The sequence below is a fragment of the Corapipo altera genome, unplaced genomic scaffold (genome assembly GCF_003945725.1).
Source record: "Corapipo altera isolate COAL_440 unplaced genomic scaffold, ASM394572v1 214, whole genome shotgun sequence".
Lineage (NCBI taxonomy): Eukaryota > Metazoa > Chordata > Aves > Passeriformes > Pipridae > Corapipo > Corapipo altera.
The window spans coordinates 63,866-85,221 of record NW_020885031.1 but is presented as its reverse complement, the minus strand read 5'-3'; the positions used below and the strand labels follow the sequence as shown (position 1 = coordinate 85,221).

At 46.9% G+C, this 21,356-nt stretch overlaps 1 protein-coding gene across 9 annotated transcripts in view; it reads left to right on the top strand.

Annotated features, from left to right (window-relative positions):
- SLC4A4 (solute carrier family 4 member 4) overlaps window positions 1-21,356 on the top strand; it is a 140,328-nt gene that overhangs the window by 58,529 nt on the left and 60,443 nt on the right. For all 9 annotated transcript variants that reach the window (XM_027668194.1, XM_027668190.1, XM_027668191.1 and 6 more), the window contains one exon: window positions 1,816-1,995. In XM_027668194.1, coding sequence (XP_027523995.1) covers window positions 1,816-1,995 — 180 coding nt within the window. The remainder of the gene's footprint in view (window positions 1-1,815; window positions 1,996-21,356) is intronic.

The window sequence follows — 21,356 nt, the reverse complement described above, 5'->3', positions numbered from 1 at the left end:
GCAACATTAAATAAGTCTGTACCTTCAGACCAGGAAAAAGCAGCAAAGTAATGCAGCTGTTTGCCTGTGTATATACAACTGAGTTTCATGTTACCAAAATTTGTACTGCGCACACGTGGTCCCAAGATTAAAGAGATTGTCCAGTTCTGTTGGCAGCATATTAAAGTATTAAGACTACAGGCTTACTATGATGTGTTTCTATTATCAAGCTGACCGCAGAATTCAAGTGATTCAGAGGAGGATGTCATTTAATACAAATAACCTTTTGCATCAGGCCTTCTGGATACAATCTTGGGTGTGAGAATCCCTTGGGAAGGGCTACCAGTGCCCTGTGTATCCGGGGTCACCCCCATCCTCCCACTCCTGCTTGTGCTCCGATAAGATCTCCCCTTAGCTGTCCCTGTGCACGTTTAGGGGCCATCTGCCACGTTAAAGCTGATGTTTCCAGTTGCTGGAAGAGCTTTCTGGGTTTCCTTTGGCACGCAAGAGCTAAATCGGATCTTCAGGTGTCGATCCGAAGGTCTTGCTGCAGATGCCTCCGTGGCTCTGCCTGTTCCCTCTGTGGTGTGATCCCATTCCTCAGAGATGGCAGTGCCAGCACACCAGGCTGGAGGCAGCACATGCAGGACTGTTCTCCTGTCACTGTCCTGCTGCCTGAGTTTGAACCCTGCTCAGCCCTGCGCTTCTGTTTCTTCCATCCCTGGAAGTGTCCAAGGCCAGGTTGGATGGGACAGGAGTGCAGAAAGCCCAGAAAATAAAACATTTTTATCAAACTGATGAACATAACAATTGGCAAATGTAGCTGCAGTGCTTTGGTTTGAAATGAGAGTCTCAGTGCGAGGGGAAAGGCATCCTTGGGGTTTACATGCAGCGTATGAAATTTGGCACTCACTGCCTTACTAGTTAATTTTTGTTTTGGAAAGTGAGGAGTACTTAGGAATTGACAGGAACTTCTGTGAGTAGTCCTTCCTCCTCTGCTGTGTTATAACAACACCCTAATGGTACTTAGAACATGGTACCTCTATAATGGCACCTGTATAAAGGTACCTAATGGTACTTTGACACTTCTTATACAATAGACTGCACAGTCAAGTGATGTAGATTTTGTTGGCCTAAGCTCTTCAATTAAGCTGAATCAGTTGGCACAAGGTAGTTGTTAAGTCCAGCTGATGTATTTGGCAAAACAAATGGAAAAATTAGTGTAGAATGCGTTTGAAGAGCACTCTAGTCAATATTACAAAAGGAGTATGATGGCCTTCTGTTTTATATTTAAGCGAGTCACAAGGACAAAAATTACCAGAGAGTCTGCACTGGCTTATGCTCTCAGAAATGAAAGTACAAAAAATACTTTTCCAAATGGAAGCTACAGAGGTCCAAGCTCACATTGGAAGGCAAGAAAAACAGTACTAATTAATGCTAGGCCAGCATAGAAGGATAGTTCACTTGCCTATTGGAGTGAAACAGGAATAGAACAAGGAGTAATGGGTTCAAACTGAAAGAGAGGAAATTTAGGTTAGATATATGGAAGAAACTTTTCCCTGTGAGAGTGGTGAGGCCCTGGCACAGGTTGCCCAGAGAAGCTGTGGCTGCCCCATCCCTGGAAGTGTCCAAGGCCAGGTTGGACAGGGCTTGGAGCAACCTGGGCTAGTGGGAGGTGTCCCGGCCTATGGCAGGGGGTGGGACTGGATGGGCTTTAAGGTCTCTTCCCACTCAAATCAGTCTGGGATTCTATGAAAGGCAGCATGAACTGTGCTGGCCAGTGATGCCCAAACTGCCCCTAGCTGGCCTTAATACTTGTGTGCTTGTGTTCCCCAGGGCACCACACGATTTACATCGGGGTCCACGTGCCGAAGAGCTACAGGAGGAGGAGGCGTCACAGGAGAAGACCTGGGCACAAAGAAAAGAAAGAAAAGGAGAAAATCTCGGAGAACTACTCGGACAAATCAGACATAGAAAACGCTGATGAGACGAGCAGCAGCATCCTAAAACCACTCAGTAAGTCCTGTTTCAGTTGTCACTCACTACAATGGTCTGTTGTCCAGGGATCTGCTCGTGGAGGAGGAAACTTGATCCATGAAAGCACTCATCTCACGTTGCGCTGTTGGAGCAGTCTTAACCAGTTGCTGTGGAATGGTTGCTGTGGCTCGGAAAAGGCACAGGCTGGAGCAGACATTTCATCCCTCTGTATCACCTGAGTTGGCTCCTGAGTGAACGCCAGCCAGGAACAGGCCAACTGTTTAAAAGCAATTTGACTCTGTGTGTAAAGAGATAGCAGGCAAAGGCAAAAACTGAGTAGGTGCCTGGGCAGATCTATTGCAGCTTCTGCCCTGGCTCTGGGTCATGGACCCACTCTGGAATTCCAGCACCTCTTGCTTTTGGCTTCGTGTGTCACTGACTTGTGGTGCTAGTAACTTTTTTCCATCAGTAATTAACCAGGTTAAAGTTGTGCAGACAAAAAGAAGAACGAAATGTAGCATTGCTGTATGTTTGAGTATCTGTAGGGGTTGAATATCTGAATTTTGATAGGCAGGTGAGGTCTGGTTTGCATGCACTGTTACCCTTTTCAGAGAGCAGCACCTGGAAAGGAAGGCAAGTCCCAGAATCCGTTTGCTCTTCCTAACTCTAGTTCCCTGGTTGTCCCAAGAAAGTTCTCTTGTCAGCACTCAGAAACCAGGAGTTGGTTTTACACCAAAAGGTATAATGACCTGGCTTCAAGAATTCAAATGTTTTAAGTTTAATTTTTATATTTGCATCTCTGTTTTTCTTTGGTGTGCAGGTGACCCAGCCTGCAGCAATTCCTTTTTGGTTTCTGAGTGTATTATATCCTAGGGGATTTGCTTCTACAGGCTAGTTGTGCCCATGGTGGAAAGCCCATTTTTCCATCAGATTTTCATGTTCTGCCATTCATTTCGTCCATCATTGTTTCTGTGTCATTTGAGGAAGGGTTAATGATATTTTTTGTCTCTGTTGTTTCTATGCCTTAATGTGTTCTCATCTACACTTATATCTGCATGTAAAAATGTGCAGTCTTTCCAGCTCTCTCCATCTGGTAATTTTCCTATCATCTTTTCCCCTCTGACCTCTTTGCAGTGCAGATTTTTGGAATATGATCACATAAATAGCACTCAATATTCCAGGTATCCCACATAACAGCATTCATATCCCATCACTGGGACATTTTCTCTGTTGTTCCCCATCTCATGTATCTGGATACTTTTCCAGGTCCTTACAGGGACTTGCTGTTTCTCGCTGGTGGCCAGATCTTTTTACAAGCTGGCTCAGTTAGTTCAGAGCTCTGTAAAGGAGAGGGGTAGTTCAGATTACTGTGTTGAATTACAGCTTGCCTCATATCCCCGGGTATTTTTCTCTTCTGAATCTCTTGTCTTCAGAGCTAACATGAACTGTGTGTTTCCTATCCTTTTTTTTTTTTCACTTGCTCAGAAACCTTTCCTCTCTATGCTCCTGCTGTATCACACAAGAGAGTCCAAGGGAAGCCCAGTTCTCTCCAATGAGCACCCACCAGGTGTCCAGTACTGGCAATCCTGGCAAGAAATCCCAGTTAGAACCCTGGGTTTTTAATCTTCATCCCATAACAGGCATTGATTGAGGGGTAGGTGGCTCAAATTGAATTTCCAGGGGGAAATTAGAAACAAAGAGCTGGGAAATACTGAGCAACAATTTTGAGTTGGGAGAAAGGTGGAGTGAACTATATTTCATATATCTGAGGCAGCTGTCAGTAGAGAGCATGGGGTATCAGAAGCTGAAATATGTATAAGAGCTGTGTAGTTTAGCAGAGCAGGAATGAAAGCACTGTTGATGCAGTTGTTGGTGCTTGGATTTCATAGTCTGTCCCTAAGGACCATGATATCCTACCTGATTTGTCAGGTTCTTTGGTGAAAACTGCACCAAATCTGGATCTGACTCACCAGGTCAAGCTGCTCATCCCACAAAAACCGAACCTGATGGGACATGTCTGTGGATAATGGGAAGAGAATAAACAGGTCCAGAAATGCAAACCTTCCCTAGAAAAGTTTTGTCCCGGTTCCAAACGGGTCACGCTGCACTTCTGTATTTGGGAATTGGTGCAGCGTGGAAACGTCAGTCTTTTTTTTTTTTAATCTGTGGCCAGTTCAGTCAAACAAGCCAAACTTCAGTAGTTTATAGACAACCTTCAGCTCTCCCATCTGGAGATCGAACGTGTACAGATCTGTTTTATCCTAAGGAAATTATTGCTTGGGAAAGATGCCTCCTTCACAAATCCAGACAGGGGTGCTGTGATAGACCGAGGAGGAGGCGGGAAGGCGATGTTCCCTCCGCAGAACCCTTTCAGGACATTCCAGGCCTGCAGGGGCTGTCTCTGCGCTCACAGAACTGCGGCGTTCACGCCCTGGTTCTCAGGCAGGACTGCTGACACTGCAGACGATGACAAATCCCTCTTCCAGCTGAAACATCCCAGCACCTCCTTTAACCAGCCTGGCCCTGGTTTCCACTTAGGGCCAGCATGGAGGAAACACCTTTTAGCAGTGGTTATCCTGCCTGGTGCTGCCTCATGGGGTTGGCCAGTGCTTACCTCAGCACGAAGAGGATGGTGTAGGTTGCTGCTGCTTGCAAGGGATGAGACAAGGGAGGAACAAGGAAGGCAAACAGAAGTTTCTCCGAGTCCATTTCCCTCTTCCTCATTCTTTACTGCAGATGTGCAGAGATTTTCCCATGAGGAAATGCATCTCTGCTTGATCTAGGAAGGGGTTTCTTCTCCTTGTGTGGTTGCCCTCCAGATCAGTTTGGCTCACCTCCCTGGCCCAAATCCAGGGGCTGCAGTACTTTTACTGACTTTGTGCGTCTGACAAATTGTTGCTGCCAAGGAATAGAATTCTCTCAGTGCTTGCATCCCTGAAGAGAGTATAACCTGATTTTTGTCAGGAGTCAAAATGTCGCCAGGTGGATAAATATAACTGCAGAATCTAAATTTTGGAATCCCTAAAAGGAGAGATAAGAGGACCCATTTGGAAAGAGAGAGGGGAGGGTCGATATGTTGTCCCATGAAAGGTTTGTAAAGGTTTTCAGTTGGCTCAGAGAATTCTTCTTCCACCCAGCAACTGTAGTTCTTGAGGGTTTTAGTGAAAAACCACTCTTAATCCCTCAGATGTGGGTTTGGAGGAGCATTTGCATATTTGCAGCAGAGTCATTTCAGTCAGAAGCTGTTTGAGGCTTGTGCTGCCCTTTTGGATGGAGCCTCTCCTGGTGAAGGTGAAGTTTGGGCTGGATGGATCAGATATGCACTGTAGGCAAGTAAATGGCTGGTACTGCTTCCCAACTCAGAGTGCCTGCCTTGCAGGAAAAGGTTATTGTGGGAACTCCCCAGTTGATAGGTTGCCCAAGGAAGTGGTGGATATCCCATCCCTGGAAGTGTCCAAGGCCAGTTTGGGGCTTGGAGCAACCTGGGATAGTGGAAGGTGTCCCTGCCCATGGCAGGGGGATGGAACTGGGTGATCTTTAATGTCCCTTCCAACCCAGGCCATTCTGTGACTCTGTGATTTCCAGTGAGGAGTGGAAGTTGCCAGTCCGACTGTGGAACTGTCCGTTCATAACAAGATCGAATTAATTGAACAAGGATATTTAAACATCAATTTAGGAAGGCTCAGGCTTGGTATCTACCTCAAAAGTTCATTAAGGCAGCAGCTATAAATACCAGGAGACAGCTACAGGATGGAAATAAATGAACCTACTTAGCAGAGCAGATGCAGCACAGGCAGGGCTGTGCCAAGAGCCTTCCTGTTGGTGTTACTGGATTTTTCAGCCATCCAGTTTCTTTCCTGATTTTCCAAAACTTTTAGCTTCAGTTCACCACAGTGAGAGCAACAGCTGTAGATGAGAAGTACTAGGCAGGATGGCCAAAGAGCTTAGGGTTTTTTGTATCTGTATTTACATAGGGAAGGTGGTCAGGGAGACTTTGCCATAAATATACGGGAGTTTTGGTGTTTTGGTCTTCAAGAACTGGACGGCAGGCTCGTGGATTGGTCCTGGGTGGTGGGGTCAGCTGAAGCAGGCCTTTTTCTGCTCTTCCAATGCTGCAGGGAGCGTGTTTAGGTCCCACATAGCGCAGTTGCAGAGGTAAATTAATTTAACATAGAACTAATTACTGCTTCGTTTGCAAACGTGCATAGCTGGGGGCCCGTCGCAGAGGCTGTCGGGGTGCAGCTGGCTGTGTCCATGGGAAAGGGCATGGGAAGGTGCTCAGGGCAGGCAGGCTGTGGGAAGGGTGCAGGTGAGGAGGTGAGCCCTGCCTGCGGACACAGCCCTCCATCGGCTCCCACCCTGCCAGGGAAGGGTTGCGTAATGCCAGGAGAGATGGCTGTTGCTGGGTCTGGATGTCAACCTAGGATATGGCCTGGCCCTGCTTAGGTGGGCAGGGGCCTGGCTGGAAGGGACCTTCAAGACCACCTCATTCCAATCCCCTGCCGTGGGCAGGGACACCTTCCACTAGCCCAGGTTGCTCCAAGCCCCGTCCAACCTGGCCCTGGACACTTCCAGGGATGGGGCAGCCACAGCTTCTCTGGGCAACCTGTACCAGAGCCTCACTGCCATCACAGGAAAGGATTTCTCCCTAATATCTGATCTAACCCTGCCCTATGTCAGTGTAAAGCCATGAAGATGCTGATGGCAATTAGAAGGACTACTGGAGGTGTGGGAGTGACAGGGAAGAGACACATGTGGGAGGGAGGTACCTCAGCAGCAGCTAAAGCTGGCTTCCTTCCACCGTTATTTACTCCAGCTCTCATTTCAAGAGAGGGTCTGCATGGCGTTTCTCTTGTTCCTGTGGCTCACTGCCAAGCCCCACTGCTCCCAGTGAGGCCCTTGGGTGGGGTGAAGGCATGTGGTGTTATGAGGTTGGGCCTAGATGTGACCTGTCGCCCCAAGCAAAGACTTTCCTTTTCTTCTTGGCGAGAGTGCAGGGCTTTACTCAGACAGCTAACTAAAAAAAATTGCTGTCTTTGCAACACCCCTTGCCTGAACTCCTGTCTTTTTCTCTTTTTCACCTTGACTTGTGCATGTACTGATCCCATCAGGGATCTCTTGGGATTGTTTAAAACCATTTACACTTCTCTTGCACTGAACATACACCTTCTTTAGGTAAATGCAGGGTGTACAGCACGGACCTTTCATTCCATGCTTGTGACAGCTGGGAGAGGAGCTCAGGTTTGGATTTTTTTATTCCCCTGCACAGTCCACATTTTGAGTGAGTGTGCTAAAAGGTGGAGCTAAAGTCTTTCTCCCTTTTTAGGTGTGTCCTGAGTCTCCCACACACAATAGCAGCAAATGATCTGGTTGTTGAGGCAGATGCGGAGTGCCTCCAGTGCAGGGGATTCATCCTCTTCTCTGCCCAGAAAAGTTGTGAGAGTTGGGATTTTTTACCTTTGGGGTCATTTCTGAAGTTGTTTTTGAGAGTGAGGATTGGAGGAAAGGCACAGTTGTCCCTGGATAAGTTAAGTGCACTTTAGGACTGACTGATAAAATATGGGCATGGCTGGAGTACCCGTAGGAAGCACATGGACATGCTCAGAGGTAGCATGTGCTGTCTGCCCTTCTGCCTGCCACCAGCTGCCCTCTGGCAAGTCCTGGGAGCTGGTGTTGAAAGTCTTCAAAGGGGCAACTCTGTCAGGGACCTCATGCGAGTGAAAATAAATCTCACCCAAGTGCAGCAGCGCTTCCCACACTCTCTGTCCTCCCTGGTCATTCCCCAGCCTCTGAAGTGCCACCAAAGCATCCTTAGGAAAGGGCTGTTCAACCACACAAACCAATCCAGTCCTATCTTTGCCACTGTGCGTGGTTCCTCAGCAGAAATCGGCAGTGTAGGCTGAAATTCCATACTGCAGCCTGATCCATTCCTGGTGTGTTGTGTTTCCAGTAGCAGTCATGTCACTGGGTGTTCATGTCAGTCCCCTTCAGCTGTGGTGGGGCTGTGGGTGCTTCAGACTGGCTGGTGTTCTTGTAGGGTTTAGAAAGTGCCTTGTATTTCTAGGATTTCAGTGTTCCTTGGGTTGTGATGCTGTCAGACTGGTGCTGAAGGGTATGCTGTGAAGCTGTTCACAAACACCTGGGCCTGGAATATTGTGAATATACAGGAGGGAATTTTCCACCTGTGGAGAGACCAGGATGAAATTGTTCAGATCTGAATTCTGTGTTCAGAAATGGCTGGATGTGTGTGGCAGGAGCAGCCACTGGGGGAGGAAGAGGGAATGAAGGCCATTGAGAAATGATAATGGGCTTTTGGTGAGGATTATTCCTGGGGCAGTGCATTTAAAGGCACAGTGTCAGCTCTTCAGGGAGCTTTTAAAACCTGCCTCCACTGTTTTCATCCTGGAAAACCAACCACAGCAGTTGCCATGGCAGTAACACCAATATAGACGGCAGGGCTGTTGAGCAATTTCTCTTTGGTTGTTTACTTGAAGTGATCAAAATCCATGACCCTGAAGTAAAAAAATTAATTTGAGTAAGATATACAAACACTTCTTGCTGCCCTTTTGGCTCTGACACCCAAGTGCTGTCACCCTTGGGCCACACCTCTCAGTTTTCCCTTCAGTTTGAGGAGCTGATACAATTAGGTTTTGATTGAGTGAAAGTTAAGATTCTTCTCTGGCTGTAACTTCCCCTTGGGAGGGAGGTCAAAATGCTGTTGAATAATACTGAGTTAGTGGTGGCAAAGTTTGAGATAAAATAACAAGAATTATTTGATAAATGGCATCTGGGCACAACAGGAACAGTAACCTGCAGAGATGATCAGTCTCAAAATCCCTAGATTTTGGGGAAGGTGTGAATGACACTGAGCATTTTCATTTCCTGGTGACTTCTGCCTTGATTAGCTGCATCTTTGCTTGCAGCTCTACCACTAAACCTTTCTTATTTAAGAATGGTCTTTGCTGCTTTTTTCCTGACCAGGCAGTTTTCTTAGAAATCTCCCCTGGCCCAAGGCAACACAATTAGTCATGTAATTGTCAAAGAAAATAATTCAATATAACCTTCATGTGAGGTTTAAAGCCACGGGGTGTGTAACTGTCTACTTGGTGGATTGCAAGTGGTTCTTCAGCTTGAATCTTCTTCAGTGTTTAAGTACCGGCAAAAGCACCTCTTGGAAGTTTTTATGGGGTCTGTGTTGCCACTTTGACATGGTAGGCTGTTCATGTTTTAGATAGACAGAGCAAAAAAGAGACCAGTTCCTTTCCCAGTATGGGGAAGACCCTTTAACTGGGAGCTCGCTGTGCTAATCTTCTGTCTTGAACTGATAGCATGTGCCGCTATAATTACCTAAGCCACCTTAATTCTTTGCTTAATTCTGTTCCCTGTGTTCACGTGAAACTGCTAAGGGACAGAAAAGTCTAAGGAATTTACCATGTGGGGGAAAAAAATCTCGTTTAGAAGCGTTTTGATTTGAAACCAGAGCTGTTTTTCTAGCTGACTTGGGGAGGTGATATTTGGCACTGCAAAGCTGCCCTTTTTGGATTAAATTCCGTGCAAATCTGTTGGACAGTGTGGGAACAAGCCATCCCCAACAAGAGTTCATTATCTAGTATCAGTATAACCAACACCTGGATTTTCTTCCCTGAACCCTACTTTGTGTTTTTCATTTGACTCCTGTGAATCTCACTGAGTTCCTCCTGTCGGGACCGTTTCAAATGTTGATCCTTGGTCTGGTTGTTCTTGAGGCTGTTCTTGTCCTTTTTTTAACTCCACACTCTTAAAATCTGCTGCCCATCAGCAAAGCTGGTGTAGGTTTGCCTGTCACTTCTGGCATTTGCCCTGGAAAGGGGCACTTGGCCACTTTTGGGAGGGGCAGGAGAGGTGTTAAGAGTGTCAGGACGGGTGGCAGAGGGACTCTTGGTGCTTCCCGCGGCTTGGAGCTGAGTCTCCTCTCATCCTAGGAGGGGCAGAGAATTATGCTCGTGACCTACTAACCTCCTCCAGTTGGGATTGTGGGTTTGGGAAATGAGTGCACAGATGGCGGCTCTGGGATGGCAGCAGATGCTGCTGATCTAATGAGTGCGATCAATCGACGTTTTAGCAGAGTCGTGGAGAGCGGTGTAGGGATGTCTGCAGAACTCCCTCATATCAGGCCTTCCTGGACCTTTCCCTTCTTCTCTTGGCACCCCACATTCATCTTCTCCTCTAGATCGAGCTGGCACAACGATAATGCAGATAATTTTGATTGCACAGGGAAGCTGTTAGGGAATTAGATGATTAGGAAGCATGTGGAGGGTGAACCAGAGATCTCGAGGCCAAAAACCTGCTTTACTGGAGTGCCAGCAGGGTGGAATGACCAAATGGGAGTGTTAAAAAAAAAAAAGAGAAATCAATCAATCCCATACAGAATACCCAGCTGATAGCAACAGGCTCTCTCTGCATCCCTGTGGACATGGCTCCAGTGTGGGCTTTGTGTAGCTGGGAACCCTGAAATAAATACGTATCTGTCATCGTTCACGAAAACCAAACCTGAATATGCCCTTACAAATGCTCTTGAGGCAAGACTTGTGTTTAGGCTTAGCCTTCTGCAGCTGTGGTTTGTGTCTGGGGACCCACTCCGGGGTTTCTCTTTCTGCTGGGGTTATTTTGGGAATGATAATCTTGCTTTGAGGTTTGGAGCCGATGCCGTGTCGTGAACGTGTTCATACCTTGAAGAAACAATAAGTTAATGAGAGGCAAGAGCTGCCTTTCTTTTATGTCTTCTATCGCTCTTTGTATTAAGCCAAAATTGACTCTTTTAGCTGTGACCTGAAGGACTGGCAGTCAAAGAGGTGACACCAAAGGAAATGGAAATTGAGATTTGCTTGTCATAAACCTGAGGAATAAACAAGGTAGGGCAGAGAAGGCCTCAGCTCTAGGACATTGATCATTGCAAATTATTTCCTTTCCATTTTTTCAGCATCAGCCATTTCCCAGAAAAATTGTATATTTGGTAGAATAAATCTGTATGATATCTGAAAAGAAATCCTTGAGAGCTGTGGGCTGTTCTGCTCAACTTTGAATCCTGATCCGACATCTGTTCAAGCAGGGGAGAGTCTTTGCTTGGATTTATTTGCTGATTTCTTACCCACTGGGTGAACTTTAAAATAATGCTATTAAGTACATCAAAATTATGTGCAGGGAAGAGCTTGGTCATCTGCTAGCTGAAGAGGAAAGCAGATGTTAACAAAAATGTAGGCGGTTCTGGATAGATGTGTTTGAATTTGCCCGGCCAGATTTATGTCTCTAAAAAGGCAGAGCCCTTTTGGTGCCTTTTCCTTACAGCTTGGATATTCCCTGGAAGGGCACTGTAAACCTCAGCAGTTAAATGGAAATAGAAGTATGCATAAATCAGCAGAGCCTTTCCTGCTCTGTGTGAGGAAACCTAGGAATGGACTAGTCCCATCCTGAATGTGGTATTGGGGTGTGTTCAAGCCTTGTATCCAACTGGAGACCTAAATATTTAAATATAGTAATGGGAACTGAGTTCATCCGATGTAACAGGACTGTTTGGTTAGGCCCTGAGCTGTGGGGGTAGAAAACCCTGTGAATGACACGGCTGGGCATGAGAGGAGAGGTGCTCTGGGCATCCTGCTCTGTGGAGACCTCCAGCAGTTACCCTCTGGTGTATTCCTGCTCCGAGGGCAGTTCCATAACGCTGGGACTGACAAGCTTGGCCTTCAGGCTCTCACTGATAACCCAACTCCACTGTGATCCACCAGAGAGCCACGCATCACTGTAGGAGTCTGCTTGGAGTGCTTGGCCCTGTGGGAGCTGGGAAGCCTGAGGGTGGTGGGGTGGATGATACTGATAATGGATCAGGAAATAAGGACAGCAGTTGGCAGTGCTGTGGCGACAGCGTGGTCCTTGGCTGCAGAGCACTGATGGCATTGTGGCTTTGGGATAGTGGTGGTGGTGTCTTTCAAGCAGATAAGTAGCTGTTACGATGTGAGTCATCAGTCAGGAAAAAAGGACATGCACTGAAGAGCAGTCGGGAAGAGTTGGCTGGAGGCGGTGAAACGTGGAGTGCTTGGTGCAGAGAGGGCAGAAAAGCTGTTCTGAAACCACAAGATTTAGATATCAAGGCACTTAGCAAGTGTCTGGCACCACATCTGGGCAGAGATGGGTGTCACACAGGCTGGGAGAAGCTAAATGAAGGTGTTCTATGGGCTGTGGTCTAGGTGAGTGAGATGAGCCCCTGTGAATTCCCTGCCTGAGAGCTCTGTCCCAGTAAGAGGGTGATAAGCGTGCCCTGTGGGAGCAGTTATATCCCGCAGTCAGACACTCCATGGTGCCTGTGGAACAGGCTGTGTGAAAAGAACAAACTGGAGAGACAGCAAGTGATGGCTCCACAAAGTTTTGGGAGCTGTTTGGGGGCAGCTAGGTGGGTAGCACGGATCGGTTCCTGACAGGGAGATGCACTGACAGAAGTCACCCAGAACTGCGTGGTTTCAAGTCCACAAAGGCAATGGAAGCTTCGAGGCCAGAAAAGAGTTTGATGGATGTGGGAGGACTTCAGTGTGTGGTGGGCCTCTCAGAACTTTCTGGGGCACCTCGCAAACCCGTCGGGCTCCAGACACTGAGGAGAAGGTGCTGCCTGCTCCTTGCTCCCAGGCAGAGTGCTGACTCAGCCGGGCACAGACTCTGCCTGGCGCTTTGGGTATTCCTAGAGAACATGCCTGACCCCGTTTTGTTGGCCTTGCTCTTATTTGGGTTTCCCTTTATCTGTGTGGGACTTTTCTGCTTACTTTGTATATCATGGTTTTCTTGTCCCAGCGTGTTACGAGGTAAATTGCCCAGGATGGGAAACTTCAGAAGGATGAGTCTGTAGCAAAAGAAGAAATACAGTCAAGTGATTTCATTCCAGCGTGCGTTTCATCGTGGGAATGGGAGCTCGCGCTGCAGAAAGAAACTGCTCACCATCAAACAGTATAAATGTATTTAGTGGCAACAATTGCTCCTTTGGCAAATGCCAGCTAAAGCTCTCCAGGGGGATTAGTCTAGGCTTTGCATTAAAGCCGGGCTTGAAACATACTCCGCATTCCTAGTGGCAGGAAAGTAATGCCATCCAGAGCAGTTGTTTCGTGTCTGCTGCAAGAAATGGGGATTATTTGGTGACGGACTGGTTCAGATAAATGACTGTCACGGCCTGTAGAATCCCATTTGCTGGTTGGAGGCAAAAGAAACAGCTCTGGAACCACGGAATATGCTGATTTCCATTATTCACGTGGGGTTTTCCAGTTAAATTTTGTCAGCTGTAGAGTTCAGATATCAAACCCACACTCTAAACTCCTAATTTAGAGTAATCCTGGAGTCATTTAGACTTTCCTTTGGCCTGACCCGAGGGTTTTGCAGCATCTTGCAGCTCCCAGTGATGCATGTCACGTGTGGGTGAGGGAGGGGGGGAACAGGGAACTGCTAAAGGTCATGGGATGGGCAGCGTGCCTTGGGATCTGCCCCAGAAAAACGGTGCTGGGGGCTTTCTACTGAGCTCAGTCTGGTTTTTATTCCAGCTGTGTCAGTGGTGAAAAGGGAAGATTTCCAAATCCTTTACCTTGTCTACTTAAAATACATATGCGTGTATATGCAAAACAGGCAGTATTTTGTAATGAATTGTTTGCCTTTGGAATGAGATTGCTCTTTGTCTTGTGGGTTCCTTTAAGGCTTTGGCAATAAATAAGAAGCTTCCAGCTGCAGACAAAACCACATTTGGGGTTGCATGTGAGCAATTTTTGATTGTTGGACGTTCCAGCATCACCTCCTCTGAGGGTTTGGTCCTGCTTTGCTGTAGTGAGGGGAGGGACTGCGGTGGGACAGGCTGCCAGGACACCTTGTGGCAGCACCTATAGGAACAGGGCGGGCAGAACGAGAGCCCTGATCCAGGGCAGCACCAGGAACAAATTTAACCCAGAGCATATATTTAGCCTGGCTGCTTTCAAGAAGATTTAAAGCCATATTTAAAGCTGAGCATCTGCTGAAGTGCTGGGTGGATTGCTGATATAAATAGTTACCCGGGCTGGAGCTGCTCTGGCTACGTGGGGAAACCTGGGAGCAGGCGAGATTTCGGGGAGCGTGTTTGGCTGCTCTGCCACACTGGCATGACTGTTCCTGGTATCGATTCTCCCTGTCCTTTCCCCTTTCATTAGCTCACTTTCTCAGGACCACAGGCTTTTGGAACCAAAGAATTCCCGTGGTCACAAGTGGGAGAAACAGAGCACAGATGGGACCAGGGTTGGACTTGGCAGATCCCTGCCCACCGCCCCGGCTGGCCCGGGAGTTGCGCGGCTTTCCCGAAGTGTGGCTCTGCTGGGAGCCTTCCCCCCTCATTGAGGCTTACTGTAAACTGATTCTGGGAGGATGAGTGGGGCTGTCTTCACAGAAAAGCTGCTATGGTCTCTGCACAGTTTGTCCTGCTCTCCCTTTGGAAGTGGAGTAACGTGTAAGGGCTTTCTTCCCCCAGCAGTGCTTAGGAGGAGCGTTCCCATTTTCCCAATGCTTTTTATCCAGCTGTCCCTAAATGGATTGCCAGATGTTTTCATAGTTTCTCCTTGTTGTTGTGAAAAAGGGCTTGTAAAAAAGGATCATTCCCGTGGGTTGGGATCTTTCTCAAGTCAGTTAGGGTGATGAGCAGCTCCCCTTGGAGTTCCCCTTGGAGGCAGTGATGCAGTTGCTGACCTTCCCCTTGAGTCACAAGTGAACCAGGCTTCTTCCCACCTGTTGTGGGAGATCGGGTGCTGACTTATCCTACATGGAAAATGTCCGGCAAGAGCTGGCAGTGGTGGTCACAGCACCCTGCTCGCCCCTCTGGCTGGAGCTGCCTTGGACAGCTGTGTCCATCCTGCTCCAACAAATATTTCCTTTGCATTTGGGTTTCATTCCCAGTCTCGAGATACCCTGATTTTTCCGTGTGAGAGTGGTAACACACGTGGATTTTTGTCCAAAACCTGCGCCTGAGGAATACAGTGTTTTCTATGCTTACGGTGCTTCTTAAGTATTGGAGGGTTCAGTATTAAAAAGCTGGAAAAGTCAGCAGCTGGGCGAGGTTTGTGGATGAAGGTCTTGTTCCCCAGCTTCTGCCTTATGTCCTTCCCTGATCACTGCAGCAAAAAAGGTTTTAGCAAACCCTATCCTCCTGGATTCCTTATGGAGAAGCCAAGTCCTGTGGATGACTTGTGTGCTGTCACAGCTCGCAGCTGGTACCAGCCGTGGAGAGGGTTGGCTTTCAGAACATCCCATATTTCACAGCAGCTGGGGCTGTAGGCTTGTAACTGAAACTTGGCAGCGTCTGGGAAGCTGGGGATGTGTTTTCTTCCCCTTTATTTTCCCAAAAAGTGGATATAATACCTGTCAACGACATAAGGGGCTTTTCTTTGGCCCTCTGGAGAAGAGGAGATAGATTGTTTGCAGTAAAAAAAATTTCTGGTGGATCCGTTCCTTAGATTTCCTAAACCTGCAGACCTTCCTTTAGGCAACTTAATTCTCTCTCCGTGGCTAACTCTGATTGCTTTGGAGGACCGTAGATAACCCCCAAGTGCATTTGAGTGTTATTTTGGGGTTGTGAGAATATTTAGCACGCCTTCATTACATCTCCAGCTAATCCAAGGTTGGTGACTTGACTGTTTTTGCTGCAGTGCTGTGACTAATCTCATACTTCTCTTGTTTGTTAACATAATTATGTGCTTTTCTAAAAAGGGAAGAGCACTGGGGCATTTGCTTCATCCCTCCACAGTAGTTATTGCACAGGTTTGATGGCTAAAAACCCCTATTGATTGAAATTCCCATGTTTATAGCCATTTTTGCCAAGGAATTTGGGACAGGTGTGAGCAGGGCAGAGAAGGAGAAGGTGTGATGCTTTGGGGAAGAACCTATTAATTCCTGTTGTCGAAAGGGAATGTGGCTGCTTCGGAAGCCTTTGAAAATAGAATCATCAGAAGGTGAAATAATATTAATATGCAGTGGTAAGGAGCTACAGAGAAGGTTTCTGGCTGGAAGAGGGATTGTGTGGTTTTGGATCGCAGGAATGCAGTGGGGTGCTTCCAGTGATACATGCTGATAGTGGCTCTTTATTTTCAAACCCTTGGGAATGATTATTTTACAACAGCTTCGGGATTGTGAGCCTGAGACTGACCAGAAGTGGTGTTTTTACTTCTTTTCACCCATTTTTTTAAAACAAAGAGGTGCAGTATTTACTCTGGGGTTCCTTTGAAATTTGGAGACTTGGGAAGTTGATCTTTTTGGTTGCAGCTGCTGGCCTTAGCACATTTTGGAAATGAGGGTGTGGATTTCCTCTGAGGTTCCATCTGGAAAAGAGGTTGCCAGGGGAGAGCTGTGGAAGTGGTGACTGTCTAAGCCTGCGATCCAGGAGTGTGCAGCCTCTGGTTATCTGCTGGAATTTTACATCCTATAGCTCTGTGTGGGTCAGGCACGTGGTGTTTATTGTGAGCCGATTCACTTGCTGCCTGTGCTTGTCTGAGGTGTCTGGAAGCTGTGGTGACACTGTGGTTTTTTTGTAAGTGTTTGAACTCTGTGCTCGTGGGAAATGGAAGGGCAGAAGGTTTTTGCCTGGTCAGCTTTATACAGATGGAATGAGATGGTCTTTAAGGTCCCTTCCAACCCAAACCATTCCTTGATTCTGTGGACGCTGCTCCTGCTGTAGCTTCAGGTTGTACGAGGAGAGGCCCTGGGTACAAATATTTAGAGAGCTTGAGGCCTTTGTAGGGGTGTGGGACAGCACTAGGCAGTATTTGGTGCTCTGTCAGATATCCTTGATGTGAAAGTGGTGGATCTGTGAGGAACATCCTCCTGGCTCTGGAAGAGCCCTCATATCCAAGGCAGCACGTGGTACAGAAGGGAAGATGCTCTTTTCTTAGAAGCCCACGGCTTCAGAAACATAAGGTCAGTGCTGAACTTGTTGTAAAAACATCCTCCTCCAATTAAATCTGGTGTGACATTTTTCTGAGGAATGTGGGTTTGATGTCCTTCGCTTGGGAAGAACAGATGGATTTTACACAGCAAAAGGAAGAGTAAATGTTTTGCAAGAAATATTTTGCTTCCTATCAAGGTCAAGTATTTTCTTTCAGTTATGCAAAGCATGTGCTTAAAATGGGAATCTCCACTGGAGGACAACTTTCAAATCTTGGAAAAGAAATCCTTGAGGTTTATTGCTCACAATTTCCTGTCTCTTTGGGGGATAAAAAATGAGCGTGTTTTGAAGAAAAGGCTTTTTTTTATCTACACCAGTGAGTTGAACTGTTCCTATCTGAGACATTGTGGGCAGAGGTTTGACTTCATCTCAAAATCAAGCAGAAGAACTTGGGTTGGGGTTGAGGAGTCAGGTTTATGCAAGAGCTGTTCCGTGCTCCGTGGCTTCTTCACTGCCATAAAGTTGAGAAACACCTGGAAAACCAACCTTTTTTTCTGTAATTCTCTTTAAGTAGTCAAGTTGCACTCTAAATATCCTTGGTTTAATTTGATGTTGTTATCTGCAGGTATCCAGCATCCTAAATTTTGTGCATTAGAATGTACTAACCAATGCTCTGCTTGTGTCCAAAGCCTGCCTGCAGATGGCTGAGGTCAGGTGATCATGGTGTTATATCCACCTGGAGATTGAGAGGATGGAAATTGAAATTCCATTCCAAGGGGGAGGCTGCTTTTATTTGCATTGGTGCAACTACTTGGTGTTTGGGGTTTTTCCCCAGTTAAAATCCCTTTAGGAATTAAAGGAAGCATTACCTGAGCTAATGAGCTACTGGAGTTCTCTGTTCTCCTTCTTTTTAGCTTGGAACTCTGGAGAAATAAACAACTTCTCCTGTTTTATCACCTCACACTGAATTTCTTTAATGAGCTGCATAATTTAATGATGTAAACTGCCAGTAATATTAAAATTATTTTAAAATATTAGATTATATTAAAAAGTTATCGAAACTGCGGGTGCTGGCGGGGCAGGAGCAGGATCGGGACATCATGCTCCAGACCGAGGAGACAACGTACCATGTTACGTGACCAGGGTGCTGGCCTGGCCACAGGCACTGTCTGCAGGCACAGCCTCTATTAATAGAGCTGAGAACCAGATGATTCCCAGTGTTACGTGACTCTGACTCCGGAGATTACGGGGGAAGGTGGTTTGGGGTGGCAGGAAATCACCTCTGCGGGTGATTTTGCAAGGGGGCCGAGATTTCAAATGCTGCAGTCTTGAAACACAAAAGATGCAGGAGTATGATGGAGAGAGTTTGGATTTGAGGTACAAGCTGATTAAACTCCTTTAAGGGCAGTGCAGAGCTATTCAGGACTTGGCAATGGAAGAAATGACTGAGCAGAGGGCATATGTATATATATATCTATATATATATATGGCTGGATATATATATCCAGCCATAAATGCTGTATGTAATTCCAAGTAGGTACATCCATCCTTTCTCCAGCTTTTTTTTTCATTGCCACCTAAGTCATATAAATCCTGGGAGTTCTCCAAATTCATGGCATCCAAGGAGCTATGAGTTCTTCTGCGAGCAGGGAAACCGTGCACTCGGACTTTCAGGGCCGTTGAGGATAAATTCAGAAGGACCATCAAGTCATAGCAAAGGCAGTCTGAATATTGAAGCAGCTGGGAGATAGATTACTCACATCTCAGCCACCTATGCATTAAATATCACTCAAAACCAGTTTCTTAAATCTTTTCTTATCATTTTGTGACAGGGAACTCTTGGGTCTTTGCCAAAATGTAATCGTTGGGCCTGGAGTTTTCCATCCAGGTGTCTACCTTGAGCTCACGTTTCTTGTGGGGAGGAGGAGGAAGGAAAGCAGGGATAAATTTCTATTTAAAACTTGAGAAAATATTTCAAAGAACTTAACAAGAAAATCATCTAGTGATCCTCATCTCTGGAAAGAAGTTCTCACCTATATTTTACATCAGACAGCTGAAATTAGAACTGTTGGCTGTGTGTGCCAGGCAGTGTCCAGGCAAAAATTTGTCCAAACTACCCCAAAGTTGTGGGCAGTAGAAAGGCCTTTGAATTGCACAGCTGAAACTTGTCAAGTCTCTCGCTCTTCACCGGGAACAATTCCACCTGATCCACATCCAAAGGCCTGATCCACGTTAGGGACTCGCCTCAATGCCTCCTTCCCCCAGCCTGGGCGTAAGGGACAGGAATTGAATGGATCTTGCACTGGAGGTAGGACAACCACATCATTGTGATCTTCCTGCCCACTGTTGGGATATGAAGAGGAAGGCAATGAACCGAGCAGTAACATGGAATTAACATTGGACTGGACAGAGAAAGGCAGTCCCGAAACTTGGACAGAATCGGCCGTGTCCATGCAGCCGTAGTGCCCTCAGGAGAGCAGCAAGTGGAGCCCCGTTATCTCTCAGCATACAGAGGTCCTCAGAAGGGTGCACAGTGATGGGACCAGAGGGAGTGAGTATGAGCTGCTCCAGGGAAAATTCCACCTGGGTACAAGAAAAATATTCTCCGCTGTGAAAGCAAACAATGCAGCAGAAAGTGGCGCAGTTCCCTTTGTTGGGAATTTCAGGGGTCACCTTGCCAGAGCCCTGAGTGTTTTATTGAAGGCCGTGCTTCCAGCACCAGGACGGAGCAGATGATGTCCAGTGGGGTTCCTCCAGTCTCAGCTTTCCAGTTGTTCTGGGATCTGCAGGTGAGGACCTGGAAGAGAAGGGTTTGGCTGGTGACGTGTGGCAGGGATGCTGCTGTTGTGAGCAGCGAAGCTGTTTCTGGGTTACACTACCTGTATGAAATTTATAGATTATTTGTTTTTCCACAGAGCTCAGCCTTGTGTTCATGCTAGAGCGAGGTTTCCCTGAAATGTCTGTATTCCCTTCAGTTTGCTGTTGTTTCCCTGTAGTTGGGTTCAGAGGTGCAAATCTCTGGTTTCTGGGTGTCTCTGTCACAAAGTGTAAGGATTTCCCATTTCACTTTGGTTTTCTGCAGACAGCTGTGTGGATGGATATGCTGGTCGTACTATTCCTCGATGGATACAGAAAGTTCAGGTTTGGTATCTCTGACAGGAGTTTTTCAAGGGGACTGATGTAATTTCTACCAAAAGGGTTTTTTTTCAAACCCTTTGTCATTTAAATCTTTTGCAGTCATAGGTGTTACCTCTCTGAGCAATGTGTTGATCAGCATCATTATTCCAGCACCAGATATTGAATGTATAGCTTCTGCACCTGTTATTCCTGTAGATTCTCTTTGGAAAGGCCAGTGTGGCTCAGTATGGAAAACTTCAAATTATTTTAGGGTCACATTTCACTGGGAACAACTTGGTGAGTGTGACTTTGGCTTCCCTTAGTGCTGTCAAGTCTGTCCAGTGCCTCGTTACCTTATTTTACATCAGTCCTGTGCTTTGCCTGACTCCTGTGGGAATTGAGCAGGTCCAGGCGTAGGAGAGTGGCTGGTGGGATAGTTCAGCACCTCTTTGGCTGTGATGTTGTTTTCCTCGCTGTCGTCGCAGGTATAATCTGTGCTTAATCCCCCAAGTCTAAACCTGTGACTCCCCAGAGGACCTGAAGCCTTTTGTTGGTTTTGATTTGCAGCCTTATTATAGACAAATTAATGTCTGTGAGTGACAGCAGGTCAGCCAGAGATGAGAAGAAAATGAGTAATTAACATATACTGGGTATTACTGATTGCTTTTATGATTATCTGGATTTTAAGGTATTAGCTGGAAAAATAGCTCCTAATCCCTTATTAAAGATAAAAGGCAAGTCATTAAAAGTAGGAGGTTGTTTTCAGTCCTGAGAAGCACTGGAAATATGTCTTGGCTCCGGGAGCAAACTAACCTTGAAAGCCTGTAATTCCAAGTTACTCGGCTTAGTTGTTCTCCTCGGCGAGGGAATTTCTGAAGTTTCCCATGTGCTGGGAGGTGGAGGGGATGTGAGACAAAGCGACCCTTGTCATGGGAGCAGCGTGCTTGGCACCGGGACAGGGCCCTTTCAATATCCTCGGCATTACCCGAGCCCAGCCCAGCTGCTGAGCTGGGAACATTCAACAGCTCCGTGGGGGGTTATCCCAAACTTCAGGTTTCTGTCAGAGGCACGTCTCCTGTACGAGGCTCCTGTCACACTCCAACTCCTTTCTACCTTCCCTATATCACTGTGGCCATCTAACTGGTTTCCTGCCCATCTAACTGGTTTCCTGCCCATCTAACTGGTTTCGTGGCTGTGCACTGAGCTGAATCAGCAAAACAGAGTGGTCCAAGCCCAGAGCACTGATCCCAACAGGGAAGGGGGAATGAATGAGAGGCTGAAGTGCTGGGAAGGCACTAAAGCTGAGGAAGGGTGATGTTTCCCTCTTGCTGTTCGTAATCCCAGAGTGTGTGCAGGGTCAGGAGGAAAGCAACAACACCCT